Below are 24,516 nucleotides of genomic sequence, written 5' to 3'. Positions count from 1 at the left end.
ATGGGCCAAAAAAAGCTTGTGCATTAGAAGCGTAGTGATACAAAAAAGGGTTTTTATTCAAAAAGTAAGAAATGAAAACAAAAATTAGGTTACGTATGATGATCAAAAACAAGTTCATTGAGGAAAACCTGGAATACTGAATTATGAAATTAATTTATTGCAAAGATAAAGAATATAAAAACTTAGTTGGGTCACTTTAGACCATGTTGTGCATTAAAGGGTTAATTAAACCACTTCTCTGTTTAACACGGAGGACAGGCCTTTTATTTTAAAATGTCAAACCCAATGCGGCGTTATTATAAACCACACAGTGTCATTAGTAGCCTATTTAAAATACATTGAACACGTGCTTTAAAACGTTTCCTCCAAACTGAACCTAGATGAAATAAAATGAATAGAAACAGCAGAGAAACAGCGCAGTGAAGCAGGATCACTGCTGCTGTGTTTATGGACTAATAGGCGGGTGCATGTATGGAAAAAAACACCTAACCTAACACCTAAAAAAATTCTAACAAAAGGTTTCTCAGCTGTTTCTTGTAGTATTAGATGTCCTTAATAACATACTAAAAGAAAAGAGTCATTTTCAAGATCCAACACCAGACAAAGCCATATCTTTATGGTTGGAAATGTAATAAATAATACGAGGAAGCTAATAAAGTACAATTAAATGTATGCATGCTATTCATTTTTCAGAATAGGCCTCTATGTACCGTAGATGACCTATATATTAATGAGTTGGAAATGAGGTAAATACATGGCCAAAATGAACATATCTATTTAATCAGATAGTCATTCGGTGATATTCTCAATAGCTTTAAATGATTCTTTGACCCAGAAAATGTAGATTTTGACACCAAGATTGACCTTCTGAGTGGCTTGGAAGATATATTGGTTCTCATAGACTTTATATGGCTGCCATCTCCCATCAAAAATTTGAAACTTATGGTGATAGAGAGCATGTGGAAAAAAATGTGGAGCTTTTATATCTGACGTGTCCCCTTTATTTAGCTCCACCTCCTGACTAAAAGGCTGGATTGGCCTATATAATGTTTTTTGCTTTTTTGCTTCTTCTTGCTGACTTCTGTAGAATATTATAACACATTAAATCCACATCCAACACCTTTTAGAAACCCTCAGGGAGTGTCCTAATCAAATCAAAAGAGAAAATGCAGATAAGACATTCATAAAAGAAAAGATATGAATATCAGTGCTGTTAGTGCCAAATTGTCTGAGAATATGTGCAGCCTCCTAATGTGGGACACTGTAAAGTCTATGTTAAAAGGTCTAAAAACCATGGTGCACCTTCACTCATGAATGATAGTAAAACTTCCGCAATAAGTCATTCTGTAGATGATCAAGCAAATAAAACAATATGATGGTTTTGATGCATTTATTATGAAGTATATTTAAAGGTAGGCCTAATGGACATTATAAAGACCTGGAGGTTTTGAAAATGGGGCATTTCTTGGAGTCAAAAACTGGTATGTATGTATTTAAGTACATCTGATACTACTGTAAACCACTGAGAAACCTTTTTGTTAGAATTTGTTTAGTGTTAAACCATATTTGCACCTGACTATAATAAACTAGGCTACTTTATTGCTTCAGCTGTTGGAGAGAGTTCATGGAAGGAGAAGAGGGGTGTCTCTTGTTTCTGGCGGCATTTATTATTTCCTGCTTCCTCTGTTTGCTTTGCTTCAGCTAATACCTGCCCTGCTTTAGAAACCACGTGTATTTTTGAATATCTGTCTATAACTTTACGCGGCGGCGGCGCGAGGAAAGAAACAGCCTCCATTTCTCCCTCCCTCCTCCCTCCCCGAAAGAAAGAATTCACACAGGCCCCGCCCCCTTCACTTAGCAACCCGAGCACGTAGCAACGCCTGGGCCAATGGCTGCTCCTCTTGTGGGTTCCACCGACTGCGGTTGCTTAGCAACGCTGTGAAAAAAAAAAAAAAAAAAAAATTCGCTGCTGACGTCACATTCTGTTCGAGGAGTATTATGGTCTGTCGGGAATCCGGAGTGGAGGAAAATATCTCTAGCTACCTCCGCTAGCGTTAGCTTAGCACTGGAGGAAACATGGAGCTGTCCGCCGTCGGGGAGAGGGTGTTCGCCGCCGAGTCGATCATCAAACGGCGGATAAGGAAGGTAGGTGTTGTCCCGGAGCGGTGGATATAAATATAACGACACCACGGCAACACCACAGTCCTGCTGCTGCTGTTTCCCTCACAGCTAACCACTCATTCTCTGTTTCTCTGTGTGTGTTTGTGTGTGTGTGTTTGTGTTTGTGTGTGTGTGTCTGTGTGTGTGTTTGTGGCTGCAGGGTCGCATCGAGTACCTGGTGAAGTGGAAAGGCTGGTCCCCCAAGTAAGTAATGCTACATGGTGCCTGTGCATGTTTGCTAGCTGTGTTAGCTCGCCACAGAGGATTAAAACTACAAGTGTAGCATGAAACTACAGTGTAGCATGAAACTACAGTGTAGCATGGTGTAGTGTAGTTGATCAGATGATAGGAAACCAATTTAAACACCAATGATGTCATTATTCCACACATTGTACCATGGAAAGAAAAAATAATTCAAAATCACATTTTTTGTTTGACTAAAAAAGACACAAAATGACCAAAAAAAGACACAAAATGACTAAAAAAAAATCATTAAAAGACAAAAAAAAGACACAAAATGACAAAAAAATGACACAAAATGACAAAAAAAATGACACAAAATGACAAAAAAATCATTATAAGACTCAAAATGACACAAAATGACTAAAAAAAGACACAAAATGACTAAAAAAATGACACAAAATGACTAAAAAATAATTAAAAGACACAAAATGACCAAAAAAGACACAAAATTACTAAAAAAAGACACAAAATGACCAAAAAAAAGACTCAAAATTACTAAAAAAATCATTAAAAGACACAAAATGACCAAAAAAAGACACAAAATGACCAAAAAAAGACACAAAATGACAAAAAAAAAGACACAAAATGACAAAAAAAATGACACAAAATGACAAAAAAATGACACAAAATGACAAAAAAAATCATTAAAAGACACAAAATGACCAAAAAAGACACAAAATGACTAAAAAAGACACAAAATGACCAAAAAAGACACAAAATGACTAAAAAAGACATGAAAAGGATTCAAAAGAGGTTTGTAGCGTACAGGCTAACGTTGTTATGGCCATCAGACACACTGAGTCAGAGTGTGTGTGTGTGTGTGTGTGTGTCAGCTCGTTCGCTTCCTCAATTCAACTTACACTTAGTCATTTATTTAACAGACGCTTTTATCCAAAGGGACTTACAGTACAGGAGGGAAACGGGGAAACAAGCCATGTACAGTACAATGAGAGTTATTAGTGCTATGACACTTCTTTAAGGAGTAGAGTTGTGTTGTGGTGCTAGCAAGGGCCAGATTAACACTTTGCTGTACTCTGGGCAACAATATTCAAGGGCCTCATTATATATATATAATATACAATATATTATAATCTGGCAAATACAGAATAGATTACAGTAACATACAGTTAATATACTCAATAGATCAATCACTAACTGTCATCAAGTGGATTTTCATGTACAGATGTACAAACACTCATAGAACTACAGATATGTCCTCTTGTCAAGGCCACTCACTCACATATGATGTTATGAAAAGAAAACACATCAGCATCAGTATAATCTGGCAAAATTGTCCCACTACATAGATGATAGTAGTAATAATAATAATAATACATTTTATTTGGAAGGCGTCTTTCTCGGCACTCAAGGACACCGTACAAAAAGATAGAAAAAGATCAGGAAGGAAGTGTCCTCAATTTTCACAAAAAAATAAGTAAACAACCACTTTCAAAGCATCTAATATTTATTCACCAACACCTTTTCCCAGCAGCACTAATGTATTGAATTGATAGGGGCGTCACAGAGGAAGACAAGACAAAAACAAGAATGTAGAATCAAGTAGCATTTTGGTCCTCCGCTCATTTTAAACAGAAATCACCCTGAAATCACCTCAAAATTCATTTTTGAGCAACAGCTCCAATGGACAGTTTAACATATAAGAGAGAGATAACCAGATATTTAGCTTGTGCCCACAATGGCCTGGGCCCTTTAGAGATCAGGGGCCTGTTGCCTATATGGTTAATGAGGCCTTGGTGCTAGGATAGAAGCTCCTCTCTGTCTAAACTTCATGTCTGAATCCACAGATACAGCACTTGGGAGCCGGAGGAGAATATTTTGGACTCCCGCCTGTTTGCCGCTTTCGAGGAGAGGTAACGTTGAGCTGTCTGTCTGTCTGGGCTGACTTTTCTATCTTTATACTGAATGTGTGTCTAATAAATAAATATATGTGGTGTCCTTGGTGCAATTTGCTCCTGTCTCACTCTAAATGGGTGTCTGTCACTTTATTTCTTCACAGAGAGCGTGAACGGGAGCTGTATGGGCCCAAAAAGAGAGGACCAAAACCCAAGACATTTCTACTCAAGGTACATTTACACAGTTTTTTTTTTTTGTAATGAATTTCATGCTCAACCTGCTCAACTGTAAGGCAGAGTCACCATGTTTACCTTTAACAAAACTGTCTCTAACATGTTCAGTGGTGGAAGAAGTATTCAGGTACCTTACTTAAGTAAAAGTTAGAGATGTTCTGATACCATTTTTCCCTCCTGATACCGATCCGATACTTGTGCTGTGAGTATCGGCCGATACCAGAATGTTATAAAAAAATATCATACTACACCTGTATGACTGTGATATGATTATCATTGTGGTTATTGTGGTCATTAAGCGGCAAAATCCCACATTTTTGACAACAGACGGGTTGGTCATCCAGGATAATAAACTCCAGGATTTTGTCTGTTATCTTGGTATCTTTTATTCTGTCTCTGGGGAAGTTTTCTCATCGCTTCCACAGTTTGCTGCTGCGGCTCGTCCTTCTTTTTCTCTTATGTTTTAAAAAATTTGTCAAGCTCTTTAGGGTGAATCGTCTTCAGGTGTTTCATTAAATTGCTTGTGTTAAAATTAGCAACACTTGTGTCACCACTTTAGATTTTAACTGTGCCGGAGCTTAACGGAGCAAACCAGTAAATAGATTACTAATTTAATAAATTACGTGGTATCGGATCGGTGCCTGGACTCCAGTACTCACCGAATCCGATGCCAGAATTTTCGGCAGTATTGGAGCAATTTCCGATACTGGTATCAGAAGAACTCTAGTATAAGTACAAATACCGCACTGTGAAATTACTCCACTACAAGTAAAAGTCCTGCATTCAAAACTTACTGTAGTAAAAGTACAAAAGTGTCAGCATCAAAATGTACTTAAAGTATCAAAAGTACATACATAATTTGTGTTGATGCTTTTATGTAGGCTGTGTTTTAATTTTGTTAATATATAGGGCTCATTTAATTACCTAATATAATGTTATAAGATTTAATTTAAAAAATATCAAATCACTTTCAATTTATCATTTTTTTATGTTAAATCTCAACCTGAAAGTAACTAAAGCTGTCAGATAAATGTAGTAGAGTAAAAAGTACAATATTTGCCTCTAAATGTGGTGAAGTAGAAGTATAAAGTTACATAATAAGTAAAGTACAAGTACCTCAGAATTGTACTTAAGTACAGTACTTGAGTAAATGTACTTGGTTACATTCCACCACTGCATATGTTTTCTGATTTCCCAACTGTTTATTTAAAGCACTTGCAAATTAATTTTCTATTTGTGTTTCAGCTAATTGTTAAAGGCTCCTTATTGATGCTAATAATGCATATACGGTATATTTATGTTGGGTTTTAGCAAATTGGACATTTAAACGTCAACAAAGCATGCAATACCTCAGCAAACGGCCGTTTCTTTTTACAAGTTGAAACATCGTCTCTTAAAGTCATATATATTTTTTATGATCTGTTTTTATGACTATATCCGCCATTATATGAAGGTGCATGAATGTTACCGCCTTCTGTGGACGGCTAACATACAGCCTGATGCCGTCAGTCAGCAGGAGGTTTCCCTCTGGGTTTTCAGGAGAATTAAATTAAATAGCCTACTGAATATAAAATTAATTTTATGAACATACACTTATATTTTCCTAAAATATTTATTTATAAAGGATTTTTGCATGGATGCTACTTTTTAAATGTATATTTTTAAATTCTCACATACACCCTGGAGTGCCTTCATGTACCCCCAGGGGTACACGTACCCCCATTTGAGAACCACTGTGCTAGGGAATAGTGTCCCTAGTAATCCCTCAGTGCTTTTAAAACTATCCCTTCTTCTTTTAATTTATTTTTGACTCTTGCCTTTGTCAATCCTGTATTATATTGCACTTTTTGCACTTTTATGTGAAGCACTTTGGTGCCGCTCAGCCATCTGTAAATGCGCTATAGAAATAAATTTGACTTGATTTGACAAGTCAGAATAAATCCTGATCCTCCTTAATAAAAAAACTGGAATGGAATAGTGTTATTTTTTAGTATAATTTTGAATAATGACGTATTTCCTTCTGACAGGCTCAGGGTAAAGTGAAAGCCAAGTCCTATGACTTCAGGGCTGACGCGGTGCGAGGGATGCACATCACCTACCCGACCCCGGAGCCCGTGGCGACCCCGAGGGCCCGAGAGGGCCTCAGAGCCGTGGTCCCCACCATCTTCCCCCCCAGCACCGTCAACCGCGGGGAGAGCGTCCGCGTCCGACCGGCCGAGCTGAGCGTCCGCGACTTCCAGCAGCCTCCGCTTCAGCAAACCGGACCGGACGGGTTCATCCACATACCTAAAAAAAGAGGGCCCAAGCCCAAGCCCCGCTTCAAGGAGGGGGCCCCTGAAGCCCACAAGAGGAGAGCGGAGGAGCCGGGGGGCCAGGGGCCCCACAAACTGGCTAAGCTGCAGGGGGGAGAAGACATGAGGCTGATCAAAGTGGCCCACAGGCACCAAGAGATCCACGGGCACAAACACCACCATCATCATCACCATCATCATCATCACCACCGGGGCTCCTACAAGCAGATCTACCCTCACAGGACAGACCTGGACTCTGTCAGGACTAAGGACAGCTCCAGCTACCTGGCTCCTGTCCACTACAAGCACCAGTCCAGACTGAACCTGAGCCGCCCCGCCCAGCTCCCTCAGATGGAGAAGCCCTACTTCCTGGAGCGGCCGTCCCCCACCAGGCTGGACATGGACCTCAACGAGGTGACGTGGAGGCCCTCCATCGGCAACGTGGAGAAGGTCCTGGTGACGGACGTGACCACCAACTTCCTCACCGTCACCATCAAGGAGAGCAGCACTTCCAAAGGCTTCTTCAAAGACAAAAGATGATTCGCTGGCGTCAGAACCGTTAGGACACAGTGTGATTATTAACCCTCTGGAGGCCATTTTGGCCATTTTTTTTAACCCTTTTCAATCTGGCTGTATATAGATTAAGATTAAGATTAATTACTTTATTAATCCCACAAGCTGTGCAGGGGGGTTAGGTGCCTTGACCCGTCAGTACCGGGATTCGAACCGGCGACTCTCCAATTACAAGCCCGATTCCTAACCTATAGGCCCAAACAATAACACTTAAAACAATGTTTACCGCATCACCTCGGTATCTTATTTTTATCAGCACAACCTCACCTTTATCACCTGATTATTATTTTTTCCACTTTGACTTACTGGATCAACATTTTGAACCCAAAGAAACACAACAAAATGTTGCAAATGTGGACAAAAGTCGCATAAAAGACGTAAAATTAGGGAGAACATCTAGTTCTATATTTTTATACTAAATATATTTGACCTTATCTCCGGTTTTACTTGTTCTATCATCAAACAAATACTGGCCTCATGGAGTTTTAAGCCAGTATTTTAAAGTCACGATACTAAAATTTTCAACTCGATACCGATACTCCGAAAATATTTGATACTCGATACCATTTTCGATACCACAAGGATAAAAACAAAGACCCTTAAAATTTAACAGACATATTTTTATTAACAAGAAAAATGCAACATGTAAAAATGACCAGAACCACAGGTTAAATATTTATAATAAAATACAGTTGTGCAAAAAGAAACTGCAACTATGATAACAAGCTTCAGGTCTGAGGTAGTGCAAAAAATAAATAAATACAATAAACAATAACAATTAGAACAATATTTTGAGGTTGTATGCTGTGCACAATATTAGGCAAGCTTGATAAAAAAATAATAATTTAAATGTTCATTCCTTGGCTAGGTATCGATACTTTATAAAATGAGTATCGTATTGAGATACAACGGTTTAGTATCGATACTTTTTTGAGTATCGCTACTTAAAAAAAAATTAAAAAATGTTGCAAATGTGGACACAAGTTGCATATAAGACGTAAAATGAGGAGAACATCTAGTTCTATATTTTTATACTAAATATATTTGACCTTATCTCCACTTTTACTTGGCCTATCATCATCAAACAAAAACAAAAAAAGTTTAAAGCCAGTATTTTATTGGGAAGTTAATGGAAACACTGCTTCGTTTTTACGCCATGACATCATGAAAAAGTCATTTAATTTGATAATTTTGGCGTAATTTCTGACTCCAGAGGGTTAAAGCCAAGCCGTTTTTGTATGTAATGTATAAAAAGCAAAATGACATAATGTGCATATGTGTATATATTATAAAGTTGGACGTCTGTTTAATGTATTGACCAAATCAAATGAAGTCCATTTCACGTTTTGCATTGGTTAAACATGAACCAGCTGCATGTTTCCTCTGCAGCTACTTTGTGTACAGAGCTTGTGAATTTAACTATTTTGCAAAATTTAACTAACTAGAATGTATTTTTTTCTCACTCATAACTTCCAGCCTGAGCTCAGATTATTAAATGAGATGAGGCTCGGATATTAAATTCAGTCCGCGGATTGAATATTGAATATTTTTCTCTAATTTGAATTGATTAGACTGAAAATAAAGCCCTGTTCAATTCAATAGGGTGTCTATTTAAAAAATGTACTCAAGCACTTTGAATTCAAAAAGTATTAAGAAATGATCAGTTTGTGTTTTATTGGAAGAAAGTTTCTAATGTCTAACATTTCTAACTGTAATATAAATAATAATAATAAATCCCACATAGCAGTTTTTTCCCAGGTGTGTATAGCTACAGTTTTCCATTAACATGCTATATTTTACATTTTCATAGAAAGCGTTCATAAAGCTTTGATGTAAGAATAATAATTACACTTGGTGTCAATTTGCTTTTTAGACGCTTTCCAATAAATACTTTGAATTTTCTCATTTCGTTGTTTTGCTGTCTGTTTTTTTCCCAGCGCGTCTAACTGTTTCCGATTGTCTTTGAAGGCATTACCTATTAATCAGAATATGTTATGTAACGGGGCATTTAGGCCACTATCGAAATATTTTTTGTTTCATATATATATTTTAATAACCTCGATTTTTTTTACAGGCCATTGGAAATATATTTTTGGGAAAATCGTTATTTTAAATCCCTCCAAGCTGCTTTATCTCTGGAGTTTTGGGCTATTTTGTCCATTTTTTTTTTATCCTTTTCATCCTGCCTGTATACACCACTTCAAAAAAATATTTAAATGCCATGTTGGTATTTTTTCAGCACAACCTCACCTATATGACCTAATAATAATTATTCCATCCTGACTTGGATCGACAGTTTGAACCCAAAAGAAACAAAGAAAAACGGACATAAAATGTGATTTTGAATCAGGTTTTTTCCTGTTGACCTTTTGGAGTTCGGGACTATTTTTTTTTGCCGTTTTTGAACCATAATTCTGCCTGTAATTATCACTTTTAAATAATGTTTTCCATGCCATGTTGGGAGTATTTTTTCAGCACCATCTCATAATGATTTTGCAACAATTTGAGCACAAAAAAGCACACAAAAAACATGAAATCTGAATTATTTTTCACTCCCAAAACACTATCATGCTCAATAAAGAATTGTAAATGTGTCAAATGTGACCAAAGGTGTCAAATCTACCATATAAGAGGGTTCCATCCAGTTCTATCATTTGATACTAAATCTATTTGAGCTTGTCTCCAGTTTTACTTGGTATATCATCATCAAACTGAAACTGGCCTCATGGAGTTTACAGCCAGAACTTTAGAGGTAAATGTACAGTAGGGCTCCACGCTGCTTTGTTTTCTAGTCTGATGGAGGCAACAAGTCTGGATTATTTGGAGCTTTTGGAGACTCCGGAGGGTTTTAAGGCTCCCTGCAGCAGGTTAAAGGCCTCAGGCCTGAACGGAAACAGCAGCGCAGCTTTATTTATTTCTATTCAATAAGGTAAGCAGGAAATATATTTCCTTCCTTTTATAAAGCTGTCTGTATACGGCCTCTTGTCATACTGTGAATATTTAATTTTAATGTTCGCATGTCGGCTTTAATGAGCCACTTTAACATTTGGATAAATGACAAAAAAATTACATTTTCCTTCTCAAAGGCCCAAACTGCTATATTCTGTTTTTTCTATTTTGTTTTTCCAGTTTTTAGGCTATCATTTCAGAATATTTTTCATTTATTTATGCTATTAGTTTAATGTTGAAGGTTAATATAGGCCAGAGGTCGGCAGCCTTTACTAACTAAAGAGACATTGTTGGCCAGAAAAAGAGAAAAAATGTCAGAATGGAGCCACAAACATTATTTTGGCTTCTGCAACCTGCGGCCTCATGAGGCTCTTTATACCAAATTATATGAAATGAAACGAATGAATAAATGAAATTAATAAGTTCTTTGCATTTCAATTTTCATTCACCATAGGCCCAAAGCAATCTGTACTCCACAATTGTATAAATGTAGCTTATATACAGCATTAAAACTGTTTCAATAACTAAAATATGCATCATAACTTATAAAAGTTTCCGGCCTGGTGCCTTCAGATCCACATTTGACTAACTTCCTGTCTTATTTTGTGTTTCCCTTTCGGTTTTAAACCTCCTGAGACATTTCTTTGGTCTCATTTGAACTCGGGTCCTCGGTGCATTCTGACAAAATCATATTAATAAATGCTCATTATGACCTGTTAGTAATATTGGTAGGCTATTTTAGACATAGTAGGCTGTTTTGTCTTTATTGTGAGGCCCAAAATAAGGTTTGTGGCTCAATTCTGACATTTTTAAAAATGTTTTTCTGGCCTAAAATGTCTCTTTAGTTAGTAAAGGTTGCTATACCCCTGTATAGTGAATGACGCAGCATAGATAGTGACGTTCAGAGACAAAATAACAGATTATTAGACAATTAATTCATTCGTTTCATTCCATATCATTTCTTTGACTAGCCCTGATGTAGACTATAGCACTGAAAAATGCTTCATACACCAGATACAGCCTGCAGATTTTAAAATAGACTTTACATTTCAGACTATTTGTAATATGCTCTTTATGTCCAGAGGCCTGTTTCTGTAGGATCTACTTTATGGCTCCGCGCGGCGCTTTTTATCTTTATGAGCGTCAGATAATATTCATAATCAGCCTTTAGACTTTACTGTCTGCTTTAACTGTGCAGCGCGTTTTTCTTTTGTGCAGTAAATTATTTATAACTTGGAGGAAATATTCAGATCTCTCACTTTAGTTACTAATACTGTTAAAAGATTCCATGACAGGATAAATAGGTCAACCTATTCAAAGTAAAGGAGTTTTTATTACTATTTCACTGTTTTACTGTTTTTAGTATTTTATTGTTTTCATTGTTTTTATTTATAACTATATTTGTGTATGATTTTTATTGTATTTTATTAACTTTGGTCAACTGAGATTGTTTTTAAATGTCTATATATACACTTTGACTTGACTAGGCTACTCAATACAGACTGGTTTATTTATTAGCCTGTATAATTAGATTATTATCACTCATGCTTTAATTCAAAAGCTATATTTTAAGGTCATTTTAATTATCTTATAGGCTACAGGACTGCGACTCGTGATTATTTTTTATTATAGATTATTCTGCTGATTGATGCCGCCACATTAACCCATTACCGTCCATACAGCCTACGACAAAATCATTAACGATCATTTAAAAACTATTAAAAAATAATTAAAGAAAAGCAGAAGTTGTTGACATTTGTGAATCTGAAACCATGAAATGTTTTTACATGAAAAACGATTAAAAGGTTATTTTTAAAAAGAAGTTTTGTATGAATGGATGAATCCACAAATCGCCTCAGCTCTATTTGTTTATTAATATTTTGTGAACAAAAACTCGGTCAGATAGGCCTAGATGTAGTAAAAAGCACAATATTTCCTTCTGAACTGTAGCTGCGGAAGAGAAGAAGAAAAAGAAAGTAAAAAGAAAAAGAAAGAAAGAAAGAAAGACATGACAGGAAAATACTCAGATAAGCTCCATGTTGACCAGTAGGCCTGCTGCAGTAAATGCACTCAGTACCACCACTAGACATTTTTTTTACATCACAAACGATGCTGAACCAAAGTTTGGATCACAAATATGCATATTTTTTTCTCTCTCTTGCTGCATGACGTCACAAGCTACTCATTATAACACCAGGAGCTGAAGGGGTTAATTAACTCCGTCAGGAAAATAAATAAATACGTAACAAGAGTGGAGTGAAAGTTTAAGCCTGCAGCTTTCAGCCTCGCCGTTATAATAACCAGTGGTGGAAAATAACTAGGTACATTTACTCAAGTAGTAAATGTACCTAGTTAAAGATATCAGCTAAATTGGGCCACTTTTTGGTAAATCGCTTGGGATAACACTAATACAATAACACAATACCATATATGCCTTTTTCGTGTGTTTTTATGATTAATAATGACTGTTTCTGATAATTTTGTGTTGAAATTATGTAATAAAATATAATTATTTAGGACCTACAGTTCTTAAAACATCGGCTGTGACAACTTTTTTTGCATGAGTTTCAGATACAATGGGCAGGTCAAACTGCAAAGAGAAACAGTCATTTATCATCAATTTAAATTTTAAAACACAATTGTTTATACAGCCACATCACATTTAAACTATGTGTGTGTGTGTGTGTGTGTGTGTGTGTGTGTGTGTGTGTGTGTATGCATAGTTTTTTAATGTGCATGTTTGTTTTTTAATAGATTTATCATCCTTATAGTAGTTTAGTTAGATTTGGCTCCTAACCATTCAACTTTCTGGTGCAGTCTAGATCTGTAGTATTGTCCCGCCCACCATAGCAACATTAACCAATCAAATCACCTGTTACTTGTCAAGCACAGTTATGTCAACAGTTTGAAATCCTTTGCAGTCATTGGCTCTAAATTCCAGAGGGGCTGGGACCCCAAACCTTAAATGGCCCAATTTACCTGATATCACCCTACATTTAGAGGTACTTGTACTTTACTTGAGTATTTCCATTTTATGTAACTTCATACTTCTACTTCACTACATTTAGAGGCAAATATTGTACTTTTTACTCCACTACATGTATCTGACAGCTTTAGTTACTTTTCAAGACCAGATTTAACATGAAAAACATGATTAAGTTCAACTCCAACTTTGATTTTATTCTCCTAATGGAGATTTGATCTGCAGCATTGCATCACATCACCATGGCAGGACTATTATACTATACTATAATACAAAAAAACATCCACACCACAAATGAGAGCGAGGTCCACCTGGCACACTAAACCTGAAGCTAAAAAACAAGCTAAAACATTATAAACAGAAAATGACATAATACATGTTAAGTTAAGTGTACAGAGCTGTAGGAAATTAAATGGTAATAAATAAATAAATAAATATTAAATCCATGATAATCCAACATATCTAAGAAAGAAACACATAAAACAAGTTCCTGAAGCAAATTAAGCTCAATTTAAAGTGATTAGACTTTTTTTTAAATTTAACCTCATAAAAGTTTATTAAGTAGTTAAAATGAGCCCTAACTTGACTAAATTAAATGCTGCATACATAAATGCATCAATAATATTAATCGTCTAATATATTTAGAATATATAAAACAGTCTGATTGGGTTCATTCTGCATAACGAGTAATTTTACTTTTGATACTTTAAGTACATTTTGATGCTGATACTTTTGTACTTTTACTCCAGTAAGTTTTGACTTTTACTGTAGTGGAGTCATTTCACAGTGTGTATTAGTACTTTTACTGCAGTAAAGGATCTGAATACTTCTTCCACCACTGATAATAAACACAACATATATTTTTTAAATGACAACACAAACACTGTTATCATGTACAGTCATGCATTTTGATTTATTTCTGATAATTCTCACTATTCAATCATTCCAATCATCATTTTTTTCACTCTGTGATGATAAATGATACACAATTAAGACGATAAATGTAAAAACAGCTGATAAACTACAAAGCTAATACAGATTATAGATTATACACATGAGCATTTATTCTTCATGTTTTCATATTTCAGGGAAAAGAGACGAGGTCCATGTTTGTTTTCACTGTTGAGTCCATGTTGTCACTCTGGTCATCACTGTGGAGAGAAAAGAACAGTTCAAACATTATAAAATGATAAATTGATCAGGTGATCAGGTCAAGTCATATTTTACCTGTCAATCAATAATTCTACCTTATAGCACATTTACTGAGCATCAGAGGAAACAGCTCTGAAACAGGCTGTCACTTTACTTTTACACTCGTTTTTCTTTTTTATATGTAAAGACAAAGCCCAGCAATGTTTATGATCATTTTTATAAGTGTTGATTTTTTTGGTGATGATGTGTCTCGATTCAAAACTATTAATATATATATATATATATATATTTATATATAGGAAGGGTAACAAAATAGAGCTATACTCTATTGGTAGAAATCTCTGTTGGGAAACAGTTTGCCTCTTTTGAAAGTGTTTCAAAGGTTTCTGAGGTTTCCTGCTGTGATAAACAGCTGTGATGAACTCACAAAAAACAGGAAGAGATGCAACACAACAGCTGTGAGAAATGAGCCACATGGAAATAAGTAATTCACTCTGCAAAAGAAGAAAAGTCGATAAAGAGATTCATAGAAGAACAAGATGACTTGAAGCAGGAATGCTTGTCCTTTTTGATTGGTTAATGGTTGCTATGGTGAGCGGGACAATACTTCAAATCTAGACTGCATCAGAAAGTTACATGGTTAGTAGCCAAATCTAACTTAACTATTATAAGGATGATAAATCTATTCTCTATATCTCTATTAAAAACAAACAAGCAAATAAAAAACTATGCATAATATCTGTCTTGATGGCATCCATCAGAAATAATGCTGTTAGTTTGGTAAATCAACATAATTTTTGGAAAACTAATGTTTATCTTAGTGGCCCAATTTACCTTAACCCACTGAGGTAAAATGGGTCACAAACACACACACACACACACACACACACACGTGCATGACATTTGGTTCAACTAAAACATGTATTGAACTATGTAGTAAACTACTTTGCTGTGTTAGCAGCAAAAGTAGTTGCAATTGCAATACTTTAGATCTTATGTGGCTGTATAAACAATTGTCTTTTAAAATTAAAATTGATGATAAATGACTGTTTCCCTTTGCAGTTTGACCGGCCCATTTTAACCGAAACTACTCATGCAAAAAAAAGTTGGCACAGCCGATGTTTTAAGAACTGTAGGGACTACATAATTAAATTTTATTTGATCATTTCAACACAGAAACAGTCATTATTAATCATAAAAACACATGGAAAAGGCATTTATAGTATTGTGTTATTGTCCCAAGTGATTTACCAAAAAGTGGCCCAATTTAGCTGATATCACCCTGCTGTGTTGCATTCATGTACAAAGTGAATGTTGTGCTTGAAGTGAGAGCGGACCCGTGTGGACCCATGTGGACCCTTGTGGACCCATGTGGACCCATGTGGACCCTTGTGGACACATGTGGACCCTTGTGAACCCCTAGTGGACCCGTGTGGACCCTTGTGGACCCCTTTGGACCCTTGTGAACCCTTGTGGACCCCTAGTTGACCCGTGTGGACCCTTGTGGACCCCTTTGGACCCTTGTGGACCCTTATGGACCCATGTGGACCCCTGTGAACCCCTAGTGGACCCGTGTGGACCCGTGTGGACCCTTGTGGACCCCTGTGGACCCCTGTGGACCCTTGTGGACCCACGTGGACCCTTGTGGACCCCTGTAGACCCCTGTGTGTCTGTCTTCATCACCGTGATCAGACGGGCCAGCCGTAGTTTCTGTCACAGCGGGGGTAGCAGTGGGGGTTGAGCCAGTTCTCCATGTTGGTCTCCTGGGCCCTCTGGTCCAGAGCCTGCATGTGGAGCAGGTGCTCCTGGAGGAGAAGGAGGAGGTGATTAAGGAGGAGGAGCATGAATTACTGCTAGAGGGAGGAACCACTGACTTATTCCTCTGATTTCAGTTTAGCATGAATACACCACGGCAGCAGAATGATTAGAGAGATGAGATAATGAGACAATAACATGATGAATGGATGCATTCTGTTTTTTAATGTTTTTTTTAGGGCCGTGACTTTAACGCGTTAATTAAGATTAATTAATTACTCAAAAATTAACGATTTAAAAAAATGATGCATTTTAATCGCACTTATTTTTGCACCGCGGAACGTTTCTCACTGGATGAGTTTCAGGAGGAGCGATTATACTGGAGCACCAACTAGCGTTGATGAGTTGAGACAACAACAAACCACAGTGAACATGAAGGAAGAAGCTGATGAGACCTTTGGTTGGCCCCGTGGATGATGGGACATTTAGTTACTAAAAACCAACGGATGGAAGCGTCCATAAGAGCATGGTTGTGTTGCTAGGCAACAAGGAATTCACATATCACCATAGCAGCACATCCAGCCTCAAGCATCACCTCAATGCTAAACATATAGCAGCTAGCGGCTAGTGTGCTAGCTAGCGTGGACGCTAATGTGGTATTCAACAGTATACTAAAAATCCATATGAAAAAAAAAATACTTCTCACTGTTCTCAGGTCAAATATCTATATGCGATTAAAATGCAATTAATTTTGATTAATTCATTACAAACCCTCTAATTAATTAGATTATTTTTTTAATCGAGTCCCGGCCCTAGTTTTTTTGTATTTTTGTGTGTGTGTTTTTATGGGTATTTTTTGTAATAATTTTTGCATGTTTTTGTGTTCAAAATATTGATCCAGTGAGTCAAAATGAAAATAATAATTTTTAGGGTCTTATAGGAGAGGTTGTGCTGAAAGAAATGATACCAACATGGCGTAGTAAACATGTTTTAAGCGTCAGAATGAAAAGCATTCAAAAAACAAAAACAAAGCAGCCCAAGACTCCAAAGGGTTAAAATAAAGTGTATAAAGACAAACACAGAGCTGCAGAACCAGCAGGATCAACAGTCAGTAATGAATGAAGTGGATGGTGAAATGTCTGTGTGATCACTAATCAATAATAAACTGTGTGGGCTCTCTGAGTGGACTTTACCCTCATGGGTTCATCAGGGTGTCCTGGTTTGGAGGGCCGGTCCTGTCTCTTACTGCGGAGCAGCTGTTTAGCAGAGCTCTCCTTGATGATGGGGTTGGCCTCTGACACACACAGATAACACACTGTTTACTGTCAGATCACCTGATAGAGGAGGCATTCTGCTGCTGCTGCTGCTGGGAAACAAATGATTCAATAAACACAATTCAATAGATTCTGCCCTACAGAGTCTAACTGCACTAACTACATGTTTGGTCGGAATTGAGTTATAACTAAAAATGAACTCCTTGATGTCTGTTTTATCTTGTGACAAAGTTTTAGACTTAAATTTTTCTTTATTTCAGACAAATTGTACTGTGATACAGTGTAGACCCAAAAGACCCAAAATGACCAAAAAAAGACTCAAAATGAACAAAAAAGACTCAAAATGAACAAAAAAAGACACAAATGAACAAAAAAGGCACAAAATGAAAAAAAACAAACACAAAATGAACACAAAAAAGACACAAAATGAACAAAAAAAAGACACAAAATGAACAAAAAAAGACTCAAAATTAACAAAAAAGACACAAAATGAACAAAAAAAGACTCAAAATTAACAAAAAAAGACACAAATGAACAAAACAAAGCCACAAAATGAACAAAAAAAGACTCAAAATTAACAAAAAAGACACAAAATGAACAAAAAGACACTAAATGAACAAAAAAAGACACAAAATGAACAAAAAGACACTAAATGAACAAAAAAAGCCACTAAATGAACAAAAAAAGCCACAAAATGAACAAAAAAAAGACACAAAATGAACAAAAAAAAGACACAAAATGAACAAAAAAAGACTCAAAATTAACAAAAAAGACACAAAATGAACAAAAAAGACACAAATGAACAAAAACGGCACAAAATGAACAAAAAAAGACACAAATGAACAAAAAAAGACACAAATGAACAAAAACGGCACAAAATGAACCAAAAAAACACAAAATGAACAAAAAAAGACACAAATGAACAAAAACGGCACAAAATGAACACAAAAAAGACACAAAATGAAGAAAAAGACTCAAAATGAACAAAAAAAGACACAAAATGAACACAAAAAAGACACAAAATGAAGAAAAAGACTCAAAATGAACAAAAAAAGACACAAAATGAAAAAAAAGACTCAAAAAGACACAAAATGAACAAAAAAAGACACAAAATGAACAAAAAAGACACAAAATGAATAAAAAGACACAAAATGAACACAAAAAAGAGACACAAATGAAGAAAAAGACTCAAAATGAACAAAAAAAGACAAAATGAAAAAAAAGACTCAAAAAGACACAAAATGAACAAAAAAAGACACAAAATGAACACAAAAAAAGACACAAAATGAACACAAAAAAGACACAAAATGAACAAAAAAGACTAAATGAACAAAAAAAGACACAAAATGAACAAAAAAACACAAAATGAACAAAAAAAAGACACAAAATGAACACAAAAACACAAAATGAACAAAAAAAGACACGAAATAAACAAAAAAATACACAAAATGAACAAAAAAAGACACAAATGAACAAAAAAGACACAAAATGAACAAAAAGACTCAAAATGAACAAAAAAAGACACAAAATGAACAAAAAAAATACACAAAATTAACAAAAAAGACACTAAATGAACAAAAAGACACTAAATGAACAAAAAAAGCCACAAAATGAACAAAAAAGACACAAAATGAACAAAAAAAAGACACAAAATGAACAAAAAAAGACACAAATGAACAAAAAAAGACACAAAATGAACAAAAAAAGCTCACTGCAGTAACTACATTTTTGGTCAAAATTGGGTTATAACTAAAAATGAACTCCTTGATGTCTGTTTTATCTAAGTTTAGATTTAATTTTTTCTTTATTTCAGACAAATTATACTGTGATACAGTGTAGTTTTGTATTTCTTTATTATGTTGAATAGTGAAGACAATGATAATATAAATGATCAGTAAAGTAAGTAAAAAAGTGAGATAAAATTATATTTACACTAAAATATAACATTACTTTATAATATTAAGTCTAAAATACACAAATCTTTGAATCGAGTTGTTAAACACTTTTAAATACACTCATAACAAAATCAATTTGAGAATGTTTATTCACTGAAAACTAAATATAAAAGCTGAAAGAAGACAACAACAACTACTATTAGAACCTTTTACAGCAAAACCAGAGTGCAGTAACTACATTTTTGCGGTCAAAGGTCAAATAAATCATGATTTATGAGCAAAAAAATGACATCATCATGTAGAAATAAGTGTCATATCACTGACCTACCTATAACACATTTGGTTGGCCAGTTAAAAAATGTTTAAAAAAAACTTTCAAGCAGTTTATTTATTAAAATAATTGTAACTTTGTTGAAGTTTGGCCCATGTGAGTGTGTTCCAGTTTCTGACTCTGAGTTATTTTGTTTTTCTCTAAACTAACAGCTGTTTGCTGAACATTCCTCTGAATGAAAGAACCTCTGAACTCTATCTGCTGCTGTTTACACACACACACACACACACACACACACACACACACACACACACACATTCTTGTACTTCTATCTTTGTGAGGACCCTCATTGGAACAGTGAATTCCCTTGCAAGGTTATAATAGTTTTGGATTTTTCATTAATTTTAGTTTTAATTTTGTTGTGAATTTTTGTTTTCAAATTCAGTTTGTTTTAATGAGTTTTTAGAGTGAGTTTGCTAGTTTTAGTTTAGTTTTTATTAGTTGTAGTTTTTTGTAATGGGGTATTTGTTGGGTGGGAGATTAAAAGAGGTCACAGTAAATTTTGCCTTTATTTCCTTTGTCTGATCCATCTTCATTATGTATGAAAAAAGTTGACAAAGAGGAAAATTAAGGACATTTTTACTATAATTTTAGTTAGTTTTGTAACCACAAAATACAGTTTCAGTTAATTATCATTTAAAAATAAAAGTAATTTCAGTTAACGAAAATGTTTTTTCAATTCTAGTTTTCGTTATTACGTTTTGTTTTTCTTTACTATAATAACCTTGTTCCCTAGCCCGTAACCCTAACATAAACCTGATTGTGACCTTTAACTCCTAAAACAAAGTCTGAAATCTCAAAAAAGCCTTTAAAGAAGTGAGGACCGGCCAAAATGTCCTCACTTTGCAAAAATGTCCTCACTCTGTTGGTTAAAAACGTGTCCTGGTCCTCACTATGTAGGAAGTACAAGAACACACACACACACACACACACACACACACACACACACTGGCCTCTCTGAGCCAGTGTGTGTGTGTGTGTGTGTGTGTGTTTGGAGGCCGGCTGTTTTGGAGGAAGGTAACAAAGTGTCCATTCATGGCCCCGGCTCCTCGGGGACTCGGGTCCCTGCTCCTCAGCTGGGAGTCAACAGAGCTGCTGCTGCTGTCTGGACTCTCAGCAACGTGGCAAAACACTTTCTCTAGCTATCAGGGATGGGCAACTGGAGGCCCGGGGGCCACATACGGCCCTCACCCTCACTTGAAGTGGCCCTCAGTACAACTACATGCATTTGAGCATGAAATCTTAAAAGTGCAGTGTGAAAATGCACAAAATTACTTCTTGTAATTAATGTTGGTCTGCTGTTCTTGCACTGGAAAAAAATAAACAAATAGACACAAAATGACAAAAAAAAGTCACAAAATGAACAAAAAAAGACACAAAATGAACAAAAAAAGACTAAAAAGACAAAAAAAACCGCCCCAAAATCACCCCAATGTTACCCTATGGAGAAGCGAGAGTGATGACATCATTTAAAAAAAAGACACAAAATGAACAAAAACATGAAATCTTAAAAGTGCAGTGTAAAAATGCACAAAATTACTTCTTGTAACTAATGTTGGTCTGTTGTTCTTGCACTGAAAAAAAAAAGAAATCACAGTAAGTGGTTATTTTTAATTTGCTTCAAACCTTTTGTATTCCTATTTATACTGTTATACATGCACTTGAGCATGAAATATGTTAAGTTACTGCACTGTAAACATATTTAAAATGTCAGTTTCATCATATCTGGTGAAGTGATGCTCCTATATGTGGCCCTGTGGTAGTGAACATGATAAACTGTGGCCCCCTGCAGCATTTAAGTTGCCCATCCCTGTTATGTCTCATTAGGAAAAACACATTTTTGATTCTCAGAAAAATTGCACTGCAAAAAGGTGTGTCTAAAAACCAGATAAAAACACTAAATCTGAGGGAAATTATCTTTTTTTTTTAGCATGGAGTAAGACAGTAACTTAAGGTGAGCTAAGTACAGACATAATCATCTAGTTCAGTCCTGCATGTTTTTAGTGCATTTTGTTTTTGTTGCATGATCATATTGATATTTATGTTGAATCTGTGTGTGTAAAAGTGCATTTCAGCAGCATTCTTGCAAGCTGAAATTGCCGAAATCTTATTCACACTGCATAAAGGTGTTTAGTCTAAAAACAAGATAAAACACTAAATCTGAGGGAAATAATCTTGTACATTAAACTGTAAAAATATTTGGGAAAAAATATGGAAAATTAATGGATAAATACCATAATATCACAAAGACACACTTACCCTAAAAACAGCAGGATTATTCAATCTAAATAACAGTTTTTTGCCAATATTTACATTAAAATTTACAATGGAAAACCAACTCACTGTATTTTTACGGTGAAATTCTGGTAACCACAGCTGCCGGTATTTTACCATAAATTAAACTGATTTTTTTTTTTACAGTGTAGAATAGAATAGAATAGAATAGAATAGACTTTATTGTCATTGTATATAATACAACACAATTAGAGTGCAACTCCTCTTGGTGCATAAAACAATTAAGAACAACAATACAAAAACAACTTAAGGACAATGAAGGGTTAAAGGTATAAAAATATCACAAACAGGAATAAATAATTTAAAGTGGAGCGGGAGTGGGAGCTTCCAGAGGTAATGTTATTAGATAATATGAATATAAATATTATTGCACTATAAATATTATTGCACTCAGACAGTAATTTCACATAGTAGACAGTCAGTGAACAATATTGCACTGGAGTGGTAATTGCACATAAAACGTAACAGAACAGGAAAAAAAATAACTCTGCAGGAGAAGAGATGAATTAAGATTTTAGACTTTATTAATCCCTCAACGGGGAAATGTAAAAAAACTGCAAAAAGGTGTCTAAAAACAAAATAAAAACAGTAAATCTGAGGGAAATGATCTTGCTTCATGGACAGATAATTTACCTTGACAAGATTTATTAAAGTAATTGTGTAAAGAAGCAAACTGTGTTGAAGTTTCTGAGGACGATTTGACTCTAAACAAATAATAAATAAGTGTTGACCTCGTGTTCTCGGTGCTAAAGTGATGAGCAACATGCTTATTTCTAGATTTAATAATTTCAGTTCAGCACAACCTCATCTATATGACCTGATTATTATTTTCATTTTGACTTACTGGATCAACATTTTGAACACAAAAAACACACAAAATACACAAAAATATTACAAAAAAATACACATAAAAACATTAAAAAAAATACTACAACAAAAAACACACATAAAAACACATAAAAAACACAAAAAGAATTACAAAAAGATACACATAAAAACACCAAAAAATTACAAAAAGATACACATAAAAAACACACGTAAAAACACATAAAAAAAATTCCAAAAATACACATGAAAACACATAAAAACTTACAAAAAAACCCACATAAAAATTACAAAAAACCCCACATGAAACCCCACAAAAAAAACACACATAAAAAACATACATTAAGAAATTACACAAAAACACATAAAAACATACACAAAAAACACATTGCGTTCAACATGCTTATTTCTAGATTTAATAATCTTAATTTAAGAAATCTTGTCAAGGTAAATTACCTGTCCATGCAGCAAGATCATTTCCTTTAGACTTAGTGCACAGTTCAGCACAATCTCACCTCTATGACCTGATTATTATTTTCATTTTAACTTACTGGATCAACATTTTGAACACAAAAAACACAAAAAATTACAAAAAACACACACATAAAAACACATAAGAAAACACACAAAAAATACACATAAAAAACACAAAAAACACAAAAAAAATACAAAACACACATAAAAACATAAAAAAATTACAAAAAACAAACATAAAAACAAACATAAAAACACAAAAAAATACAAAAAACACACATAAAAACACACAAAAAACACAAAAAAATTACAAAAAACACAAAAAATCACAAAAAACACAAAAACACACACAAAAAACATATTAAAAAATGCAAAAAACAAACATAAAAACACAAAAAATTAACAAAAAACACAAAAAAAAATCACAGAAAACACACATAAAAACACAGAGAAATACAGAAAAACAGAAAAACACACAAAAAAACATAAAAAATTGCAAAAAAACAAGCATAAAAACACATAAAAAAACACACATAAAAACACACAAAAAACCACATTGCTTACAACATGTTTATTTCTATATTTATTAATCCTAATTTAATAAATCTTGTCAAGGTAAATTATCTGTCCATGCAGCAAGATCATTTCCCTCAGATTTACTGTTTTTAAACACCTTTTTTTGTTGTTGCAGTTTTCCTTTCTGACAACCAGTGAACACACCGTGCTTTAGGATCAGTGATTTTAGGAGAATCCTCCATGAGAAGAGGAGGTGAAGAGAGTTTCCTACCTGTGCAGACGGTCAGCAGGACCAGGCAGAGCAGAATCACCACCAGCTTCTTCATCTTGGTCTCCTGGTTGCTGTCTGAGCCTCGTCTGTCTCAGGTCTACCAGAGTCCAGAGGGTCTTCCTCCTCCTCCTCCTCCTCCTCCTCCTCCTCCTCCTCCTCCTCCTGCACGTCATCCACAAACTATCTCACACCTTCTCATGTTACTGATCAAACAAATCGAATACGTTTAAAGGAAAACTTTATCAGACGCTTTCTGTGCTAGAAAGAGTATTCTTTACAGATGAAACTTCATCTGAGGCTCATTGGGTTATAATCAGTGGTGGAAGAAGTATTCAGATCCTTTACTGCAGTAAAAGTACTAATACACACTGTGAAATGACTCCACTACAGTAAAAGTCCTGCATTCAAAACTTACTGAAGTAAAAGTACAAAAGTATCAGCA

At 35.1% G+C, this 24,516-nt stretch overlaps 2 protein-coding genes across 2 annotated transcripts; one reads left to right on the top strand and one right to left on the bottom strand.

The window, feature by feature from the left end:
- Positions 1 to 1,973: 1,973 nt before the first annotated feature.
- Positions 1,974 to 8,803, top strand: cbx8b (chromobox homolog 8b). Its single transcript, XM_059343599.1, has 5 exons — positions 1,974 to 2,145; positions 2,321 to 2,364; positions 4,209 to 4,274; positions 4,421 to 4,487; positions 6,518 to 8,803. The coding sequence occupies exons 1-5, from the start codon at positions 2,077 to 2,079 to the stop codon at positions 7,319 to 7,321; spliced, it is 1,050 nt and encodes a 349-aa protein (XP_059199582.1). The 5' UTR covers positions 1,974 to 2,076; the 3' UTR covers positions 7,322 to 8,803.
- Positions 8,804 to 16,114: 7,311 nt separating this feature from the next.
- On the bottom strand, positions 16,115 to 24,201 carry c1h17orf67 (chromosome 1 C17orf67 homolog). The gene is made up of 3 exons (XM_059343621.1): positions 24,075 to 24,201; positions 17,387 to 17,487; positions 16,115 to 16,243 (listed from the first exon to the last, which is right to left on the bottom strand). Exons 1-3 carry the CDS (start codon positions 24,127 to 24,129, stop codon positions 16,127 to 16,129), a joined length of 273 nt encoding a protein of 90 aa, XP_059199604.1. The 5' UTR covers positions 24,130 to 24,201; the 3' UTR covers positions 16,115 to 16,126.
- Positions 24,202 to 24,516: the final 315 nt, after the last annotated feature.

This window comes from Centropristis striata, chromosome 1, assembly GCF_030273125.1.
Source record: "Centropristis striata isolate RG_2023a ecotype Rhode Island chromosome 1, C.striata_1.0, whole genome shotgun sequence".
Taxonomy (NCBI): Eukaryota; Metazoa; Chordata; class Actinopteri; order Perciformes; family Serranidae; genus Centropristis; species Centropristis striata.
Note: the sequence above shows the minus strand (reverse complement) of the source record. Positions and strands in the feature narration are given on the sequence as shown.

Bases quoted from the DNA above. Each gene is read 5' to 3' on its own strand.
- c1h17orf67 (XM_059343621.1), bottom strand. From the start codon at position 24,129: ATGAAGAAGCTGGTGGTGATTCTGCTCTGCCTGGTCCTGCTGACCGTC. The intron at 17,488-24,074 runs GTAGGAAACTCT...TGTGTGTGTCAG, and splicing joins CCTGCTGACCGTCTGCACAG to AGGCCAACCCCATCATCAAG. The intron at 16,244-17,386 runs GTAAAGTCCACT...CTTCTCCTCCAG, and splicing joins ACCCTGATGAACCCATGAGG to GAGCACCTGCTCCACATGCA.
- cbx8b (XM_059343599.1), top strand. From the start codon at position 2,077: ATGGAGCTGTCCGCCGTCGGGGAGAGGGTGTTCGCCGCCGAGTCGATC. The intron at 2,146-2,320 runs GTAGGTGTTGTC...TTGTGGCTGCAG, and splicing joins TCAAACGGCGGATAAGGAAG to GGTCGCATCGAGTACCTGGT. The intron at 2,365-4,208 runs GTAAGTAATGCT...CTGAATCCACAG, and splicing joins TGGAAAGGCTGGTCCCCCAA to ATACAGCACTTGGGAGCCGG.